The 18,778-nt window shown below is 38.0% G+C and overlaps 1 protein-coding gene across 7 annotated transcripts in view; it reads left to right on the top strand.

Moving 5' to 3' along the window:
- SYTL5 (synaptotagmin like 5) overlaps positions 1-18,778 on the top strand; it is a 238,668-nt gene that overhangs the window by 148,981 nt on the left and 70,909 nt on the right. For 6 of the 7 annotated variants that reach the window (XM_087426752.1, XM_087426755.1, XM_087426753.1 and 3 more), the window contains 3 exons: positions 8,678-8,793; positions 10,507-10,615; positions 13,710-13,844. In XM_087426752.1, the coding sequence (XP_087282878.1) occupies positions 8,678-8,793; positions 10,507-10,615; positions 13,710-13,844 (360 nt within the window). The remainder of the gene's footprint in view (positions 1-8,677; positions 8,794-10,506; positions 10,616-13,709; positions 13,845-18,778) is intronic. The other variant, XM_087426754.1, reaches the window with a different exon arrangement.

Raw genomic sequence — 18,778 nt, 5'->3', positions numbered from 1 at the left:
TGTCTTCCTGCATTAAAATGTCCTGAGGAAGAAACAGAGCTTTCAATGTGTGATTCTTATACCTCTGTGACAACAACTTATACTTATATCCTTCTGTCACAGCTGGAAGTTTACATGATGAGTATTTAATTTGACATACCAAAATCCCTCCTCATTTTTAAAGCTGAAAACAAAGACCATTACTTTTCTGATATTCCAGCTACTAGTCTATGTGATCTCAGAGACTTAAACTATCTGTCAGTAATGGAAGTATCTTGCTTGCTATTCATGGAGTGGTTTTTGAAAATGAAGCATGAAAGATATTGTATTGCCAGTGAACGCCCTTTGTTTGTTGTGAGAGAATGCTACAGCGCCACTGGGCTGTCTCCATGTTTAATAGACCATAAAATTGAAATTCCCACCCTGACCTCTAAGAGATGAGATGAGTCAGAAAGTGACTCATTCTCTAATCAGTTGAAAGCACAACCTTTATTGTCATTTACCTTGGATTGGGTAAAAGTAAAGAAATTTTATTGCTGTAGCACTGAAACGATTACAGCAAGGACTGATGGAGGGAGGCTACCTGTTACAATGGGCTGAGCAGCCCTTGACATTTTCCCCAGCCCCTTCTAATTCTAACAAGTTGGTTGCTGTAGGTCTAGTTTTAAAAATAATTCTAAAGAAACAGAATGACAGGGACCCTGACACAGCCAGTTAGTTCATTTTGCTATCTTAATGAGACCTACAAAATTCCACATGATTATGTTAGTGGAGGCAGTTGCCATCCAACACAAAGACAGTCATAATAATCATTTTTCCTAATTAGCACCCCAGTTGAACTCAGAAAGACCCAAAAGATAAAAGCAACATGACAGGGAACCAAAAAATGAAATACTTCTAATAGGGTATTGATGAGGTGATCTTATATTCATGCCATGTTATGACATTTCATTCTGCTATATGTCCTTGTGAGAGTCTTTGTCTTTTTAAAGAAGGAAGAACCTGATGTTTTTGTTTTTGGTGAATTGGTAATGATTACTGAAATAGATGAAATATACCTGAAATGGTTGAAATATGAGTCTCTGTCAGTAAACTTGAAAGAAGATAGTACCAATGGTTGGAATGTACACAGAAAGAGTGCAGGAGGGAATGTATAATCCTTTGTTATGAGAAAAAGAAATATGGCCCCTGACATCTGGAAACTGGTCTGACACTTACATGTAGGCCTTGATGTTGTTAGGGGCTGACCTGGCACTAACAAGTAGGCCATCATGTTCTCCTGTTGGACATAGTCTCAGAGCACCAGTATCCCATAAGATCCCTCTGCAACCATGGTGAAGTGAGACAAAATAAGAACACTTCATAATCTTGTCTAAGCATAGACAAAAACAAGGTGACTGTTCAAACCACAAAGTACCAAACATCCCCCTTTTTTGGCTGATGCAAATGACCTGCTGCTTCCTTACGATTACAGCTTTAGCCTTGTTCTAGTCTGCCCTCCTTCTAGATATAACTTACTAAGATACCAGTCATAGCATTGTCTCCACTTCCTGACATCACCTATTCTAGAGCAAATCCCTGCTCCCTTGAAGTCTCCCTAAAATTACCTAACATTAGCCCAAATCCTGTATTATATCCTTTCAAATGCCTTCTTACTGAGGCACCCCATGGTTCTTCATGGCATGTGTTTTCCTTCATTGCAGGGAACAAAAATTTCAACTTATTCAATCATAGGTGGGTTCCTGGTGATCTTTGGTCTGATGAGTATTGACAGTTGCCACATAGTCATTTCAAAATCACCCCTAGTTTAGCAAATTTCCATAATCTAGCTACAAGGGAGAGATTCACATCAGGATAATCCCACATTTGACCCAGAGATTTTTGGAGTGGGAAGAAGCTGTTTCGAGTGCCTTGACATGCTATTTTCAATCACCTATTACAGTCATGTGTCGATTAACGACGGGGGTACGCTCTGAGAAATGTGTCATTTGGCGATTTTGTCATTGTGGGAACATCATAGAGTGTACTTACATGAACCTAGATGGTATAGTCTACTACGCACCTCGGCTATATGGTACTAATCTTATAGGTCCATTGTTGTATATGTGGTCTGTTGTTGACCGAAACATCGTTATGTGGCGCATGACTATAATTATATGCAAAAGCCCTCCCCCCCCTTTAGAATGCTTTGTTCACTGTAATATGGTATCTTAATACCTATGTAGACTTCAGGGATTTTTTTTTAATGTGAAAATATCATATATATCAAGATACTCTATAAGGTATATGTACAGTTTGAACAATAGTGAAAAGAGTATCTGTGTATTCATCACCCAGTTTAAGAATGAGAACGTTCTTATCTTGCATTTTTCATTCCCTTGCTTTACTTTATGGTTTTACTGCACTTGGATGTGTCCCTAAGTAATATACTTTCTAATTTTTCATTTTTGAGTGCTTTAGAAATAAAAATCATACTGTATGTATTCTTTGTGACTTTTTTACCTCCACATCTCTTTGTGAAATCTCCATGTTTATGTGAATACCATTACCTTCATCTTCACTATGGTATCATCCTATGATGTATCTGTTTTCTTATTAATGGGGATTTATATCGTTTCAGTTTATAATGTTACAAAAAATGCAGCTATACCATTCTTGTATGTATGGCCTGACAAACATGTACAAGAGTTTCCCTAGGGTGGAGTTTTTAAAACTGTGGGTGATGACCCACTGGTGAGTTGAGAGCAGCATTAAAAAAAAATGGAATAGAATAGAAAATGTCAGTATACATATACTTATGTGTGTGTGTGTATATATGTGTGTGTATAAATATAATAAATATGTATGTGTGTATGTAAATATATCTGTATTTATTTCTGGATTGTGATATAAAACATATTCCTTACTGTGACCTCTGCCAAAAATGTTTGAGAAGACTCCTGTAGGGAGCACACCTAGGAATGAAATTGCAGGGCAAATGGTATGAGCATTTTCAGCTTTACAAGATAGTGTTAAATTGTTGTTCGTAGTGGTTGTACCAATTTAAACTCCACCACCATTGTATAAAAGTTTCCTTTACTTCACAGTCTTACCAACACTTGGTATCATGAAAATTTTTAATTTTTGCCAAACTGGTAAATATAAATGGATATCTTACTTTGATTTTAATTTGAATTTTTCTGATTACTAATGAGGTTAAGCATCTTTTCATAGGTTTATTGGCCTTTTTTGGTTCCTTTTCTGTGATGTGACTATTTATGTGTATTGCCCAATTTTCTATTAGGCTGTTAGTCTTTTCTTTACTGATTTGAAGGTTTTTTTTATGACCCCCTTCGTCTCTAGAAATGCTTTTTCCTTAAAGTCTATTTTGTCTAGTATTAATATGACCACATCAAATTTCTTTTGGTTAATACTAACGTGGTATATATTTTTCTACCATTTGACTTTCAACCTCTCTGTGTCCATATGCTTAAGGTAAGACTCTTCTGTATAGCATATATGCTATTTTAAATTATGTTATATGTATTTAAATATTTGCTCTATATATGCTATATACATAATATAGGTGCTGTTTATACATATACATGCTATGCACGTATGTTATAATTTTTAAAGTTTAATCTGACAATATATTTTCTTAAACTATAGAGTTTAGTCTACTTATATTCATTGTAATTACTGCAAAATTTACATGTTTCTATTATTGTGGTTAGTGTAATACTTGCTTTAATTTATATTATCTATAGATTACTTGAAGTATATTTTTCTCACTCCATTTATCCTTTCTACTAGTATAGATATTATATAAGAGTTTTTATTTTCAGTGGCTGCCCTAGAAATCACAACATTCATATTTAATTTTACAAATCAATAGTTTTACCTTTCTTCCATCAATAAAAGAAACTTGATATTCTTAAACTCCAAATATCTTTTCCCTGGCTTGTATATATTTTTTGTCCTGATTTTTAGACATATCTTATTTTTTTAATTCAACAATTTAGATATTATAATTTTTGTTTATACATCTATGTTTATTTAGATTTATCCACGTGTTTTACTAATTTCATTTTTCACCCTTCCTTTTTAATATCTCAGACCTATTTTACCTCCTCTTGAAGTACAGTCTTTAGAAGTTCTTTTAGTGAGACTCTATATATGATAAATTAGTTTTTATTTTGTTGAAAATTTCTTTATTTCTTCCTCATTCTTGAACAGTGATTTCTCGGATATACAATTCCAGGTTGATGGTTATTTTCTCTCAGAACTTTGAAGATATCATTTCACTAGCTTCTGGATCTCATTATTACTATTAAAAGTCAACTGTCATTCTAATTGTCATACCTTTGTATGTAATCTGAGTATTTTTCCTCTCTAGATACTTTTAAGATGTTCTCTTTGTCTGTAGAGTTCTGCAGTTTCACCATAATGTGTTTAGGGATTTCTTTCCAAACAGGAAAAGGAAGAAAGGAATAAATATAGACCATCATCACCATAAGGCTAGAGTCCTTGGTTGTCATATTCACATCTGTACTCTTAGCCCTAGCACAGAGCCTAACTCATAATAGGAATGCAATAAATATTTGATGTGTAATGAATAAATTTATAAATAATTCTAGTTAGTTTTCTTATGAATAATAATAAGAAAACTCATATCTTATCTCAGCATATCTAATAAGCATATGTTATCTCAGATGTCTCCAATAGTTAATAGAAGATAAAGGAGGAAAATGAATCTTTTGGTCACTATTCCTTTTTAGAGTAAGTTTACTTATTTTTCCCCTATAAATTTAAGGACAACTGAACTTGAATTTACATGTAAATAAGCTTCCAAATGAAAGTTTGAAGTCCCAGAAGTTTAATGTTAAAGAAAATTAGAGCCTAGCAGATTCTGAATACTCAGTAATCATTCATCACAAATAATGAGTGTAACTCACTGAATTTCAGTGAGAGTCCTTCTCAGAGTATGGCCTAAAAGAAATACAAAATCTTTTCCAAGCCTTGTATTTTTCAAATATTAGATTGATGTGGCAGAGAGGGATACAAATTTCATAGTGGGTGTCATGTTTATTTTTTTTCCTCTTTCACCTTTCCTTTATCCCTATCACTCTACCCCCAACACACACACACACATACACACACACACACACAGTCCATCATATGAAATGCCACATGGTATTTTTTGGCTTCTATAGGTTTTCACCTTTACTTAAATCCTTGTTGTAGCTGACAACTGTGAATTCTCTTCTGACAGTTTTGCCAAATGTAAAGGGTATGGGATTTCAGTATAAATCCTGTTTCTGTCATAATATCTTTATAACTTTGGGCAAGTTATTTAACTCATGGAAACTTTGGTTTCCTCATCTGTAAATTGAGAATAATAATAGCTACTTTATGGCTTATAGTGAGGATTAGAGATAGCATATATAAAATGCTTAGCACGTTACTTGGTGCATGGTATGCACTCACTGGGCATTAGTTCCCCATTCTTCTACTAAGCTTTTCATCTACCTCCAAGTAGAGAAGGTGGCAAAGGCATAATCCCAAGACATTGTTCTGATGTTGCAGAGCTCTGAAATGATAAATGACTCAAGTGCGTATCTCAGTTGACCAAATAAGAGGATTATAGTTATTGTTCTTAGAAGGATAGCAAGAGGTAATGACTAATAATTCTGGGAAGATCTTATTTGTGTTTGGTGTTAGCAGCTCTGGGCATATGTGGTAAAGATGATATGGAGACCCATTTCCTGGGGCATGTAGAATGGATGTGTCTCACTTTCCCCTGGCACGTGTGAAACTGCTGTCACTGTGCTATGCACCTCACCCCATATCCCAAGAACACAGAAAAAAAGAAAAAAAAGCTGAGACTTGGGCGTGCCACTATTGGGTAGTTTTCAATCACTGATCTATATTATTCCCCTGTTATTGTTTCTTTTTGTGTAAACTCTTTGTCTTATTGCAGAGGTTGGCAAATTTTTAAAAAAATAAAATGCCAGAGAGTAAATATTTTAGACTTTGAGGGCCATATGGTCTCTGCTACAACTACTCGAATTTGCAGTTGTAGCAGAAATACGTAAACAAATATATGAGCCAGAGATAATATATAAACAAATGAGCATGGCTGTCTTCCAATAATACTTTATGGACATTGAATAATTTTCACATGTCATGAAATATTCTTCTTTTGACTTTTTCCAACCATTTAAAAATGTAAAAACCATCCCTGGCTCGAAGACTGTACAAAACAGGTAGTAGGGCAAATTTGGCTTACAGGCCATAGTTTGCCTACCTCTGCTCTATTGCTTTTCTGGATTTTCCATATTTATCTTCTCACGACCTGTGCAAGTCATTTCCTGAGTTGAATATTAAAACAAATATATTTCTATGTTTAATTATTGTATTAGTTTTCTATTGCCGCCATAACAAATTGTCACAATTTAGCAGCTTAAAACAATGCAAATATATTATCTCACAGTTCTGTGGCTCAGAAGTCTGAGTTGGCTTGACTTGTTTCTCTACTCAAGGTTCACAAGGCTGAAATCAAGGTGTCAGCTGGCTGAGCTCCTATCAGAAGGCTTTGAGAAGATTCCACTTCTAAGCTAATTTTGGTGGGCAGAATCTGATTCCTTGTCGCTGTAGGAATAAGGCTCCCATTTCCTTGTTGGCTATTAGCTAAGAGCAAGCTTTAGCTCCTAGAGGCCTCTGTCTGGTCCTTGCGTGTGGACCTCTACATCTCAGAGCCTTCTCAGTGCATCAAATCTTTCTCACATTTGAATCTCCCTGACTTCCCATTCTGCAGCATCACAGTGTCTGACTTCTTCCTCTGTTTTTAAGGGCTCAGTGATTACTTTGGGCCCACTCAGATAATCCAGGACAATCTCCCTATTTTAAGGTCAGCTGATTAGTGACTTTAATTTCATCTGCAAAGTTCAATCACAGCAAAACTTAGATTAGCCTTTGATTGAATGTTAAGGTACAGAAATCTTGAGGGGACATCTTTAGAATTTAAAATAGCACAATTACTACCTGGATTTCCACATAGGTAATAATGTATAAGTCTATAGATCACTTGAGATGTATCCAGAAATAATTTAACCCATTTAATCATTTAGTTTTGGTAGATTAGATCTTCTTAGATTTGATGTATTCCATAAGTATGTCTTATACAGTTTTGGAGCTAATCCAATAGTCCTTGCTTCTCAATAGGTGATCTAGCCACTTGGGAGTAAATCTGAGATGTACATGCTATGGTCTTTCCTTTCAATGAATAATTTGCTCCAAGGATAACATTTTCACTTTTTCCCAGTAATGAAACTGTGTTTCATATGTAACTTACCTTTGTCTCCTACATTCAGAGGTAGGACTTCAGGGTAATTGCTGTGCGGAACAAACTGACATATTTTTCTGGAGTAATTTTTATATATATTCATGTGTGGAGTAATTTTTTATGTTTATATATCCAACTGCTATTTTCTAAGTCCAATCAGTTACTGAATCATGTGGATATAATACTCTGGAGCTAGAAATCTCTATTTGACTCTCAGGTGCTTTTCTTTAGCCACCATGTCAGACTTGTCACCAATCTTGCTGATTCTCATCCTCAATGGCCCAAGTGTGTCTCTTTCTTTTCACCGCTTTCCACCACGGTACCCTGATATCCATCTTCATCATTTTCTATCCTATCTATTGCAATAATTTCTTAAGTGGCCTGCCTGCTTCTGGTTGCTCCTTTCTCCATATCATGCTCCAGAGATTATATGATCCAACCTGAACTTGAGCAAAACTGCTAGAATTCCTCATTGCCTCCAGAATGGTATTTCAACTCCTTATCATGACATTCAAAGATTTCCATTATATGACCCAATCCTACGTTTAACCTCATTTTCCACTACAATCCTCCATAGAGGTGTTGGGAAAATGGGCCATGTTCTGAGAACGGCAAATAGGCGTATGCAACTGGGGTAAATGGTTTGTGTTACCACTGCAGGTGGGGCTTAAAAGATGGGTATGATTGTTCAAAGATCCTTCTTTTCTACCTTCAGCATTCAATTGATTGTGAAATCCAGGCAGGCCCTTCTACCACCTACATTTTTATCTCCTCTTCTCTGTTAGTCTTGCTATTGTCCTAGCGTGGGTCTTGTCATCTCTCTCCTGGACTATTGCCATGCTCAACCCATCTCTTTGTCCTATTCCCTCTTCACTCTAACCAAGTCATTATATTACATCGAGATATCTTTCTAAAACAATCTGATCATGGCCCCTTTGTCATTCAAAACCTTCACTTGTTCCCCATTGTTTTCATTGAAGATCATTTACCCATTGATGCAGTGGTTAAGAACTTGAACCCTAGGCCAGAATGCTTGGATTGGGATCCCGGCCCTACTACTTACCAGCTATGTGATGTGAGGCATGTCATTTTATTGCTCTAAGTCTCAATTTCCTCATCTATAAATTGGGGATAATAATGTTTATACAGGGTTGTTATGTAGATAAAAATATATTAAATATGAAGATCAATTAGCAAGTACCTGGTACATGATATGTATTCAACAAATAAGGACCATTATAATCACCATAAAATACTCCAGAGTTTCAGATGGACTCTATAAATAACTGGCTATTTTTTACTTAATTAGAGATTTTTGAGAATTATTTGGCTAAATAATTAAATTTCAGTGCTCTCTCCTTTTCCCTTGAGTAGGCAGCTAAGGATTGTAACTGGTGAATGGTTTTTTGAAGAAAAGGCAAAGCGTTTCAAGCAAGTTAATGTTCTGGGCACGGATGTTGTCCGACAGTCCATCCTAAGAAGAAGTCCAGGTAATTAAAGCAATTATTTGTTTTCAAAACTGTTTTAATCTTCATTTTGGTGGACTAAATAACTTCCCTATATTATGTAGCAAACGAGCACAGTTGAATTTCTTGAATCCCTTAGGTCATTTCAAAACTTGGTAGCATAAAATCTAAATCTGCAATTCATACAAGGGAAGAGGACGTCAGTAGAATATAAAATCCACAGTGATTTTCCATATATCTGACACACTGAGATTTTCAAAGGAGCCATTTAACTTCATCACAGACAGTTCTTTTCCTGAATGCATTTCCAATATTTTACTAAACATTTAAGTAGCATAAAACAGAGGAATTAAATGATTCGCATTGTGGAAGCAATCCTTGGTTTTTCAACAGGATATATTTCAGATTTCTTTTGTGTGTGTGTGTGTATGTGTGTGTGTGAGGAAGATCAGCCCTGAGCTAACATCCATTGCCAATCCTCCTCTTTTTTTTTGCTGAGGAAGATTGGCCCTTGGCTAACATCTGTGCCCATCTTCCTCTACTTTACATGGGATGCCACCACAGCATGGCTTGACAAGCGGTGCATTGGTGCACGCCCAGGATCCGAACCTGCGAACCCTGGGCCGCCGAAGCGGAGCGTGCACACTTAACTGCTTGCGCCACTGGGCCGGCCCCTCAGATTTCTTTTAAGTGTTACTTTTTCCAATTCAGTGTTCTCAACCAAGGGGTGATATTATGTACCGTGCCCCACTCCCCTAAGCCAGGGAGCATTTAGAAATGCAAGGGGGCATTTCTGTTTGTCACAATGACTGGGAGGAATTATCAGCATTTAGTGGGCAGGAGCCAGAGATGCTTAAATGGCCTGAAATGCACAAGACAGTTTCACTCAATGAAGAATTATACTGGCACCAAATGCCATTAACTCCCCACTTTAAAAATGCATTCTGTGCATTCATACTACAATTTAATTGGTTAATTATCAAATGAAACATATTTAGGAGCATATTTCTCATGTATGGTGTAATAAAGGTGGAGCAGGCATCTTTCTGCCTGTTCCTAGGCAATTTTGTCTCTTATATACTAGAGACAAATGCCCTTATTTTTAAGTCTGGGAGGCTTGGAACTGATTCCAGTGCCACTTCTGGGTGTGACACTAGCAAGGAAGGGCTTTCCCAGATGGGTAACATTGGGTCTGATACCACAGAGGGACAGAGTGGTGTAGAGTTAGAATTAAGCAGTTAGCTATGGCTGCTTCCTCCACTCAAACCTCAGCATCCGGAGTGTAGACTCTCTCTCAAGTCACGAGGTGTGTGCACAGGTGCCCACCCTCCCAGGAAGTTTGGCCTATGTTCTCAGAAACCAGGGCATTGTTTCTAGAATCCCATGCTAGATTTCAGTCTCTAGGGATTTGGAATTCTCAGGAACCCAGGCTCCTTTGCCCTAAAAATATCTGTAGAGGGCTGATGCATCATTCTTCCATTGTAATTGTCCCTAGAAAGCTTATCTCAGCAAACCTCCCACAGATGAGTCCTGATCTTAGTCCTCATTTAACTCTGGACCACTCAACAGATTAGAAATAACTAGGCGACTGAGAAACTTGGGATGGGAACGTCATTGCCAATGATTATAGACTTCTCTGTCTTGTGCTAATGTAGGGAAGTGGATGCAGAATAGAAAATCTCTCTCATTTCTGGCCATTTTGTATGTAAATTTGTCTTCTTTTTTTTTTTTAATGAGGAGCTGAAGAAATACAAAGCCAAGAGCAAACCCATCAAGATGCAGAAAAGTTAGACACTTCACCTTCTGTTGGGCAGAAGGTCAGCCATGATGGGCCCAGGAGAAAAGGGTAAGACAGTCTTTCCAAGGGAATTTTAAAATCTTTATTCCAGGTATTGCTAAAATAAAGACTCCTTAGTTTTTCAAGTCTGATGTCACTTTAATGACCCAGAGCAGGTCAGGAACGCAACCAACGTAACGTTCCCCTATCGCTCTGCTCAAGAAATGCAGTTTTAATTACTTTCAGTCTTAGATAAATAAAGACCCCTCTGACCTGAACATGTAAGAGTTTTTCTTTCGTTTGACGTATCTGGCCTTTCACCAAAGTTCCCATTACTTCTAGGTAGGTTTCACGCCAGGGCCAGTCTTGTCTATGAAGAGGTGATGACTGCACTTGGTGTAGAATGTAACACCGCCCTCAACCTGAGTGCTGATATGTGAAAAATCCAAGTCCAAGATTTCTTAATTGGGCTTAAAACATTATATCCTCTGTTTAAAACACAGGCTTGGGGCCGGCCTGGTGGCGCAAGCAGTTAAGTGCACGCACTCCGCTGCGGTGGCCCGGGGCTGGCTGGGTTCGGATCCCGGGCGCACACCGACGCACTGCTTGTCAAGCGATGCTGTGGCGGCGTCCCATATAAAGTGGAGGAAGATGGGCACGATGTTAGCCCAGGGCCAGTCTTCCTCAGCAAAAAGAGGAGGATTGGCAGATGTTAGCAAAGGGCTGATCTCCTCACACAAAAAAATAATAATAAAAAATAAATAAATAAAACGCAGGCTTCCTTAAGGAAAAAAATCACATTTGGCCACCTCAATAACTTAATTCAGAATGCAAATATATGTGTCAAGTACGGAGAATAGGAATAGGAGACACATAGGGAAGAAAGATTCAAGGAGGCACACTGGGAAACTGGGGGCAAGAGGATTCCAGCAAGGGAGAAAAGTGGCCCCCAAAATGCAGGCTATAAGGGCCAAAAGGCAAACTGCTGCTTCTCAGCCCTGCATTTTGCAGTTTTCGTTTCTCAGACAGCTGTTGGGCTGTTTTGTGGCTGAGGTAGTGAGAGTTCTAATATTCACCAAGGCACTTTATGGTCCTTTCCAGGTAGCATTGCTTCATTCTCTGAGCAGAAGCCAATGTGAGAGACTGCCAATGTCTGAGCCTTTATCTGGCTCTACAGCAAGTCTGGGTTTTTTTAGAATCATAAACTGTGAGTAGGAATAAAACCTAAATGTCATCTAACTCAACACTCATGACTAACCATGTCTTCATTAATTAGCAGAAATGAATGGGGAAGATAGCTTAGAGTGACCATACATCCTATGTAGTGATCCTTCCTACCATATTGAGTTCATTTGTCACTCCTCAGGGCTCCCACAATGCCTTGTGCCTGCATATCTCTTATCACATTGCACTCTGACACTGCCTCCCCCATCTACCACAGTTAATTATAAGCTCCCTTAGTGCTGGACCTGTGGCTTTTTTCTTTTGTGCTACAGCATCCGGCATAGTGCCTGGCTTATCAAAACCATCAATGGCTTGATTGAATAAGTAACTCAGAGCCCACAGGTGCTTCTAGGAGCTGTAGTTTGCAGACTCCATCCCAGACATCACTGCATAGGTTACAGAATGCTGGGCTTGGAGCTGGGCAACAATAACTAACTCATCAGCACAATGAATTATACACACTCTGAATTGTTAAAAACAGTCAAGCACTGGACTGAGCCCTGCTGGAACTCAAAACCAGAATCTGACGATTCTCAGTCTTCAAGAAATATAACACCTAGTTGGAGAGGAAAGGTACACACCTGAAAAGTTAGTATGTATAGAGGAATTTTAGTAAAATATAAGATGACTATATGAGCTCCTTGAAAGGCTTTCTAAAACATGACAAGGTGTTAATTAACTACAAGAGATATCATAAGGCAATACACAATTGAGTAAATATTAAATAAGTGGCTTAGATAATCAATATTGGGAGGGCACAGGGGCCTTCGGAAAAGACATCAAATTGTAAATGGGATTTGATGAGGACCTTGAAAAATGGATGGAGTCCAGGATAGCAAAAGGGGTAGAGGAGGGATTCCAGGTGGAGGAGACACATTGAGTAGAACTGTGGAAGTGGGGCCATATACAAGGTGGTTCTCAGAGGAGCATAGATTGACATTATATTAAGTGCTATGCTCACCAAAAATGTAATTTTCCAGTTAAATTGAAGCTTCTGACACCAATAAGACACTTTCTCAGGGGTCTTTGAAGCAGAGACAATTTGGCAGATTCTATTAAGATTGTCCCAGTACTTTTGGAATACATCTTCCCCACCCACCCCAGAAAACTCGAAAATGTAAAGTAAATGAACTGGTCTCTCCCAATGCCATCACAAAAAGAATATAGCTTTGGTTTTTTTATTAAAGTGCGTTTGGAAACCTCCATTTTTTGGGCATTTAGTAGCCTGGATTATAACTTGAATCTCGGTTCCTGAAAAGCTATTTTTGCTCAAGTTCCAAATAATTTAGTGAAATGGGAATGCAATCAGATTTCATCCCATGAGATACTCCATGTTCAAACTTCATTCCTATATGGAGAGATGTCATGGAAGATATAAAGATGGTTTCTACCACATGGGTTCAGCTACTCATTCCACAAGAATTGGTTGGATTCTAGTATGTGCTAGGCATCACTCTAGGCTCAGAGGACTTGGTAGGGAACAAGAGGGGCAGAGTTGCTGCTCTCATGGAGCTGCAGTCTAATAAGTTGCTACCTCAGTTTGTCCCAGAGGATCATCCTAGCTCCTCTCTCTGAGCAAGGTGAGTTCAAGCTCCCTATTCTCAGCACCCTTGCAAACAGGCTCAGCCCAGGCAATACTTCTCTATTCTAAGGTGACAGTGGTGAGTTCCTAAAGTCAATGGTCTTTTTCTTAGAGGGGACAGAGGCCTGGCTTACCAGCAAGTGGCACGGCCTTGGGAAAATATCATAACCTCCTCCACCACCACCCTTGACATCATAGTGCAGAGGCACTGGGAACTCCCCAGAACCTCTCAGCCCCAAGGCTTCTTTATTGAAGAATTGTTTACTGTTGAAAATACTAGACATGGTATTCTTGAAATGATATTTTAAAAGGTTTTCTTTCTTTTAAACATATTTATATTGATATATATGATTTCAGATTTCTTCTTAGCAAGTTCAGATCAGCAACCAGAGGAGAAATCGTAACTCCAAAATGTGAAAGTGGGCGGAGCTACAGCTTGGACTTAGAGAGCCAACATTTTCGGAGTTTAAAGTCAGCCCCTGGTTCAGACAGGTAAGACACATACAGATTGGGCAATGGGATAGCCTGAGAATAAGGTCGATCTATTTCCATCCAAACAATGCTTCTAAGTACCTGTAAAGTATTACCTCTTGGAGAACTCGTAACACATGATATGAAAAGCCAGGAGGGTATTTGTTAGTTGAACTGGGAAGCACTTACATTTCTGGAATTACAGCCATTGAAATTATCTCTGTCACCTGCAGGGATGTGACTTTATGTTTTGGGACTCAGGGCTGCAGTTCAAATGGAGATGTACAGGGAAAACAAATTCTTTTCATTGATTTCTTGATCTTTTTCTGTTTAACCTTCTGAAAAAGAAACTTCTAAGTGTCATAAACATTCCTTGCAGCTTTTTAAAAATTATTAATAATTTCATCATTTGAATTGCCTTGGAGAATTTCCGTAAATTCCACTTCTTTCTAGTTCCACCTCCTCTAACTCGTTATCAGTGGGGCCAAGTGAGAATTTCCTAGGCACAGAGCTATCACCTTGTCAAAAAGAATAAAGAGAAATAGAAAGGAGAGCCAAGAGCAGAGTCATTTGATATCAGGATTTTCTTTATCCTGTTGGGGCATACATCAAGGCTTATTTCCATGATTAGTGTATTATCAAAACCAGCGATGAGAAAAAAGATTTACCCTCATATTTCACTGGTTTCTCCAAATGTTAACTCCCTTTTGTTTGGTTGGAGCTGCAGTAATTCTGCAAAGCCAGGTAGTAAAACTGGCAGACTTCCTTTTCTCTTTAGGTTCTGTAAACAGATTTGCATTCTCCCCTGTAATTTATTTTAGACTATGGAAAAGCAAATTCTCCTAGAAAGGACTTTGTTTTGGCTATTTGGTTTTTTTTTCATGGTGACTCTCCATACCTGTTTCTTTTTTCCCTATAGCATTCCTGCAAACTAGTGTCACTTTATGTAAAACTGCACAGAAAACAAATAAGGAAGCATAAAATAAATCATTTATCATCCACTATCAAAAGATCATCTCCATATTCAGTATTTTCCAAATTTTCAAGCATGCAGATATATTTCCTTTATGATAAAAAAATGTAAACCGTGGTTGCTTTTGTCCTTGGAATAGTCTCCTTTGACTTCCCTTGGGGTAGCCCCATACTGTGTCCCACAAAAACTTTATATAAAAATCTCATTTTTGTTTTTGATTGTTGAACTCTTGACTCCCAGACATCAAAATTATTTGGAGGTGATAAGAAACTAGCTTAGTGTTGCTATTTTTCCTCAGCCTGTTGGAGACTCCGTGGATGATTCATCTTGGCTTACACTTCAGGTTAGCATTTAAGAAGGACAGTATATATATAAAAAGAGGAAAGATAGAGTTCTTTGTTAAAAAAAACAAAAAGTCTCCTGGCCCAACAAACAAAATTAGATTGTTCCATTTAAAATTATCTTGCAGATACTCAACAAGAATAAGGGGCATGCTCTCCAATATCACAGTGCTTACACAGGCAGAATCTATCTGCCTGGGTTTATTCCTTGTGTCTTATATACTGCTGAGTATAAATAACCATAAAGCTGTAAAGCCATGTGGACATGTTTCACCAAATACTGGTGTATTGATCCAGGGATTTCTTGTTCTTGTTGTAAACTGGAAGGAGGTCCCTAAGTAGACTTGATCTTTTAAATTGTAAATACCTGAAATGGTTTATAGTTAATCAGAATATAGTAGTCAGGGGTGCTTTGGCTTAAGCATGCCAAGAGCAATGTTTTCTCATTAAGAAAGAGCATAAAGATGTTTGGGAGATCGGTAGAGCAAAATGTCCTTTTCCTAGAACATGCATTTATCACAATGATGACTCATTAATGGACTGCCACAGTGAGATGAGTTACACTATCCCAAAATTATTCCTTAGAAAGTTGGGGCAGGAGGTGACTTTTCTTAACTCCCATCACCTAAAGATGTTAACTTCTGTTTGTTTGCTTGGAGCTGCCGTAGTTCTGCAAAGCAAAGTAGTAAAACTGGCAGACTTTATTATTTTCTTAGGTTATGCAAGCAGAATTGCATTCTCCCCTGTAATTCGTTTTAGAATATGGAACAGCAAATTCCCCTAAAGATATTGTAAGATCTCAGTCTCTTTGGTTTATTACCTGATCCAGCTTAGCAATTAATTCCCTTTTCTCCTCCACAATGCATGTTTCTTCATGGTTCGTTGCTCTTTTCCTGGAGCAGCTGGGCTTGGGCATTCTTTTTTAAAATTCATGTCATATCAGAGTGGAAATGATGTTTTATCAGATGCCTGGTTGACTTTATTTCTTTTCAGTAGTTTCAAAGAAGGGGAAAATATGAATGAATTAGGCAAAGCCCGGCCGCCTGTCAGTAGAGCATGGCAAATGGCTCTTCACTGGTGGCGAGGGACTTGACACATGAGGCAAAGGAGATTTTTAAAAAATAATGTAAATGTAGGGCCAACCCTGATTGCCTAGTGGTTAAGCTTCTGCACACTCCGCTTCAGCAGCCTGGCTTCAGTTTCCCAGCACGGAACCACTCCAGTCGTCTGTCAGTGGCCATGCTGTGGCAGCGGCTCACATAAAAAAAAAAAGAGGAAAATTGGCAACAGATGTTAGCTCAGGGCAAATATTCCCCAGCAAAAATAAAAATAATAACAATATAAATGTAAACCATAGTTAATAAACAGAATGCTCTTCAAGGCAGTGATTCCTTTTACTCTGTGACAGGTTGTTGATTTGGTGTTATTTGTGAGATCTCTATCTTAAGTCATGCTCTCCTAGAAATGAACCCTCATGAAAGTATTCATAAGTGAGTGATTTATTAATGAAATGATTTCAGGAGAAACCAGAAAGGGAGTAGGAGAAGCAGAATTGAAGAAGCTAAGTGATGGTTCTATCTCAGGTGAGGTCTGAGTTTGAGGACTCATCTTGATCCTGCATGGAACTCTAGAGCATAAATTATACTCTGAGGAAAATTATATTTTCTGTTTTGAGGAGCTGGACCATTACACTCCTATACCAATCAGTCATTGACTATGGATTCCCTTGAATAGGGTTTCCAAATTTAACAAATAAAGATACAGGATGCCTAGGTAAATTTGAATTTCAGATAAACAATTTTTTTTAAAAAAATGTGTCCTATGAAATATTATTTTCATTTCTAAACTGTATAAATCTTAGTATTTTTTTATACTAAAAATTATTCATTGTTTATCTGAAATTCAAATTTAACTGGGAGTTCTGTATTTTATCTGGCAACTCTGCTATGGGGGCTGGGGCATTTCTAGGCCTCTAGGTCCAGTGCTAAGGGGCAAATTGCTGAAGGTCACAGCTGCAAACCATTAGCAGAAAAGCACTTGGAAGCTAGCCATGGGCACACAGAGCTGGTACAAGGGATCCAAGGGGATCTGGGTAGGATATCAACAATGTCCCCTAAAAAACATAAAGGAAAAATTGAACTTAAAATTTACTCTGTTAGGTAAAAATGGATAAAGGATGATGCTGTGTTTCTCAGCAGCATTTCTATCATGATATTGGAGGATATGGCAAGCATTTTACCATGGGACCTTGTAGGTTCTCATAACCAACTGGTTTCTCATCGTTTCTCCCTCCTCCACCCCAAACACATACCGGTTTTATCCGGTTATTCTCAATTGCTCTCTAGGAGGCCTGGGACTGACTGCCACAGTCTCTGTGAAGCTTCACAAGCTGCTTCGGTCGACTTTGATCCAAAAGCAGACTACACTACTTTTTTGGAAAAATTAGTTATGAGTTTATGAAACCCATTCCATCATTATATGATACATCCTTTTTTCATCAGAAGTAAAGTTCTTTTCCTGTCCTGAATGTAATTTTCATTAACATCTTTGCAATTAAGATGTCAATTAAGCCATATCCTCTTACTAGTAATTTGAATATAGCAAGGTGGGAGTGTTCTAGCTCTGAGTCAGGACCACATCCACAAAGTCAATACTGGTTTGTTTTGTGTATTAAATAAAACGCTATATAGCAAGTTGCTAATGCACTTAGCAAAATCCTTTCCTTACCAGGCTTTAAAAATTGTTCAAATTTATAACACATCTCTCAAAGTATGTAATTTTTTTTCATAATATTACGTGTGATAGTTTTGTGACTCAAAAGGATGAAGGGCGTAAAGAATGTCCTCTAAAGGAAAATTACTTTCACTTCTTTCCTGTGCCTTTGCTTCATTTGTCCAGTGCTAATTCTTCTTTCTTCCTATTTTAACCTACTTTGGGTGAGCTCAGCCTTACTTAGTGGCAGCAACGGGTGGACAATCAAAGCCACAAGCTGTCACAAATGCTAACAGCCTAAACTGATTCACAAAACCATGATGTCCTGAGAAGAGTGACTCTTACTTCCATTAAGTGATGGACATGTGATAGAACAGGTGGGGAAACGTGGATTCACAAAAGTATTTAATTTACTTGAACTGTGACCATATCCGTGGGAGTTACATGAGATCTGGAGTTGCCAAATAATTCTTCAGCTAGAAACTTCTATTTATAACTCAAAATCATCCCTTTTTAAATTCATTATTTGCCCACCTTACATACCTGTCTTGATTTGGGTTCCCCCAGAAGCAAACCCTGAAACAAGGATTTGAGAGCAAGTAATTTATTTAGGATATGGTCTTGGAAAACACGGGGGAGTGGGGAAGTAAGCCAGGGAAGGGAAGGAAGCCAAAAAGAGTATGTCATTAAGCCAGTTACTACTGTGGGCAACTAGAGCTCAATTTCAGTGGACAACTGTGGGAAAGAGTGTAGAACACACCTCACAGTTATCCAGTCAAAAGATTAGGAATCGGGGGTATTTATAAATCAGCTCTCTATTCATCATTGTTGAGGGCTAAATCTAGGGCACTAGCTCTCTGGCACTTCTGATTTGTTCTGTGCACAGTAGCTCCACGCTCTTGTGATCTGAAAAAGTCCTCAGGCGTCGA

Source organism: Ceratotherium simum, chromosome X (genome assembly GCF_057802395.1).
Source record: "Ceratotherium simum simum isolate JZ-2026a chromosome X, ASM5780239v1, whole genome shotgun sequence".
Lineage (NCBI taxonomy): Eukaryota > Metazoa > Chordata > Mammalia > Perissodactyla > Rhinocerotidae > Ceratotherium > Ceratotherium simum.
Note: the sequence above shows the minus strand (reverse complement) of the source record. Positions and strands in the feature narration are given on the sequence as shown.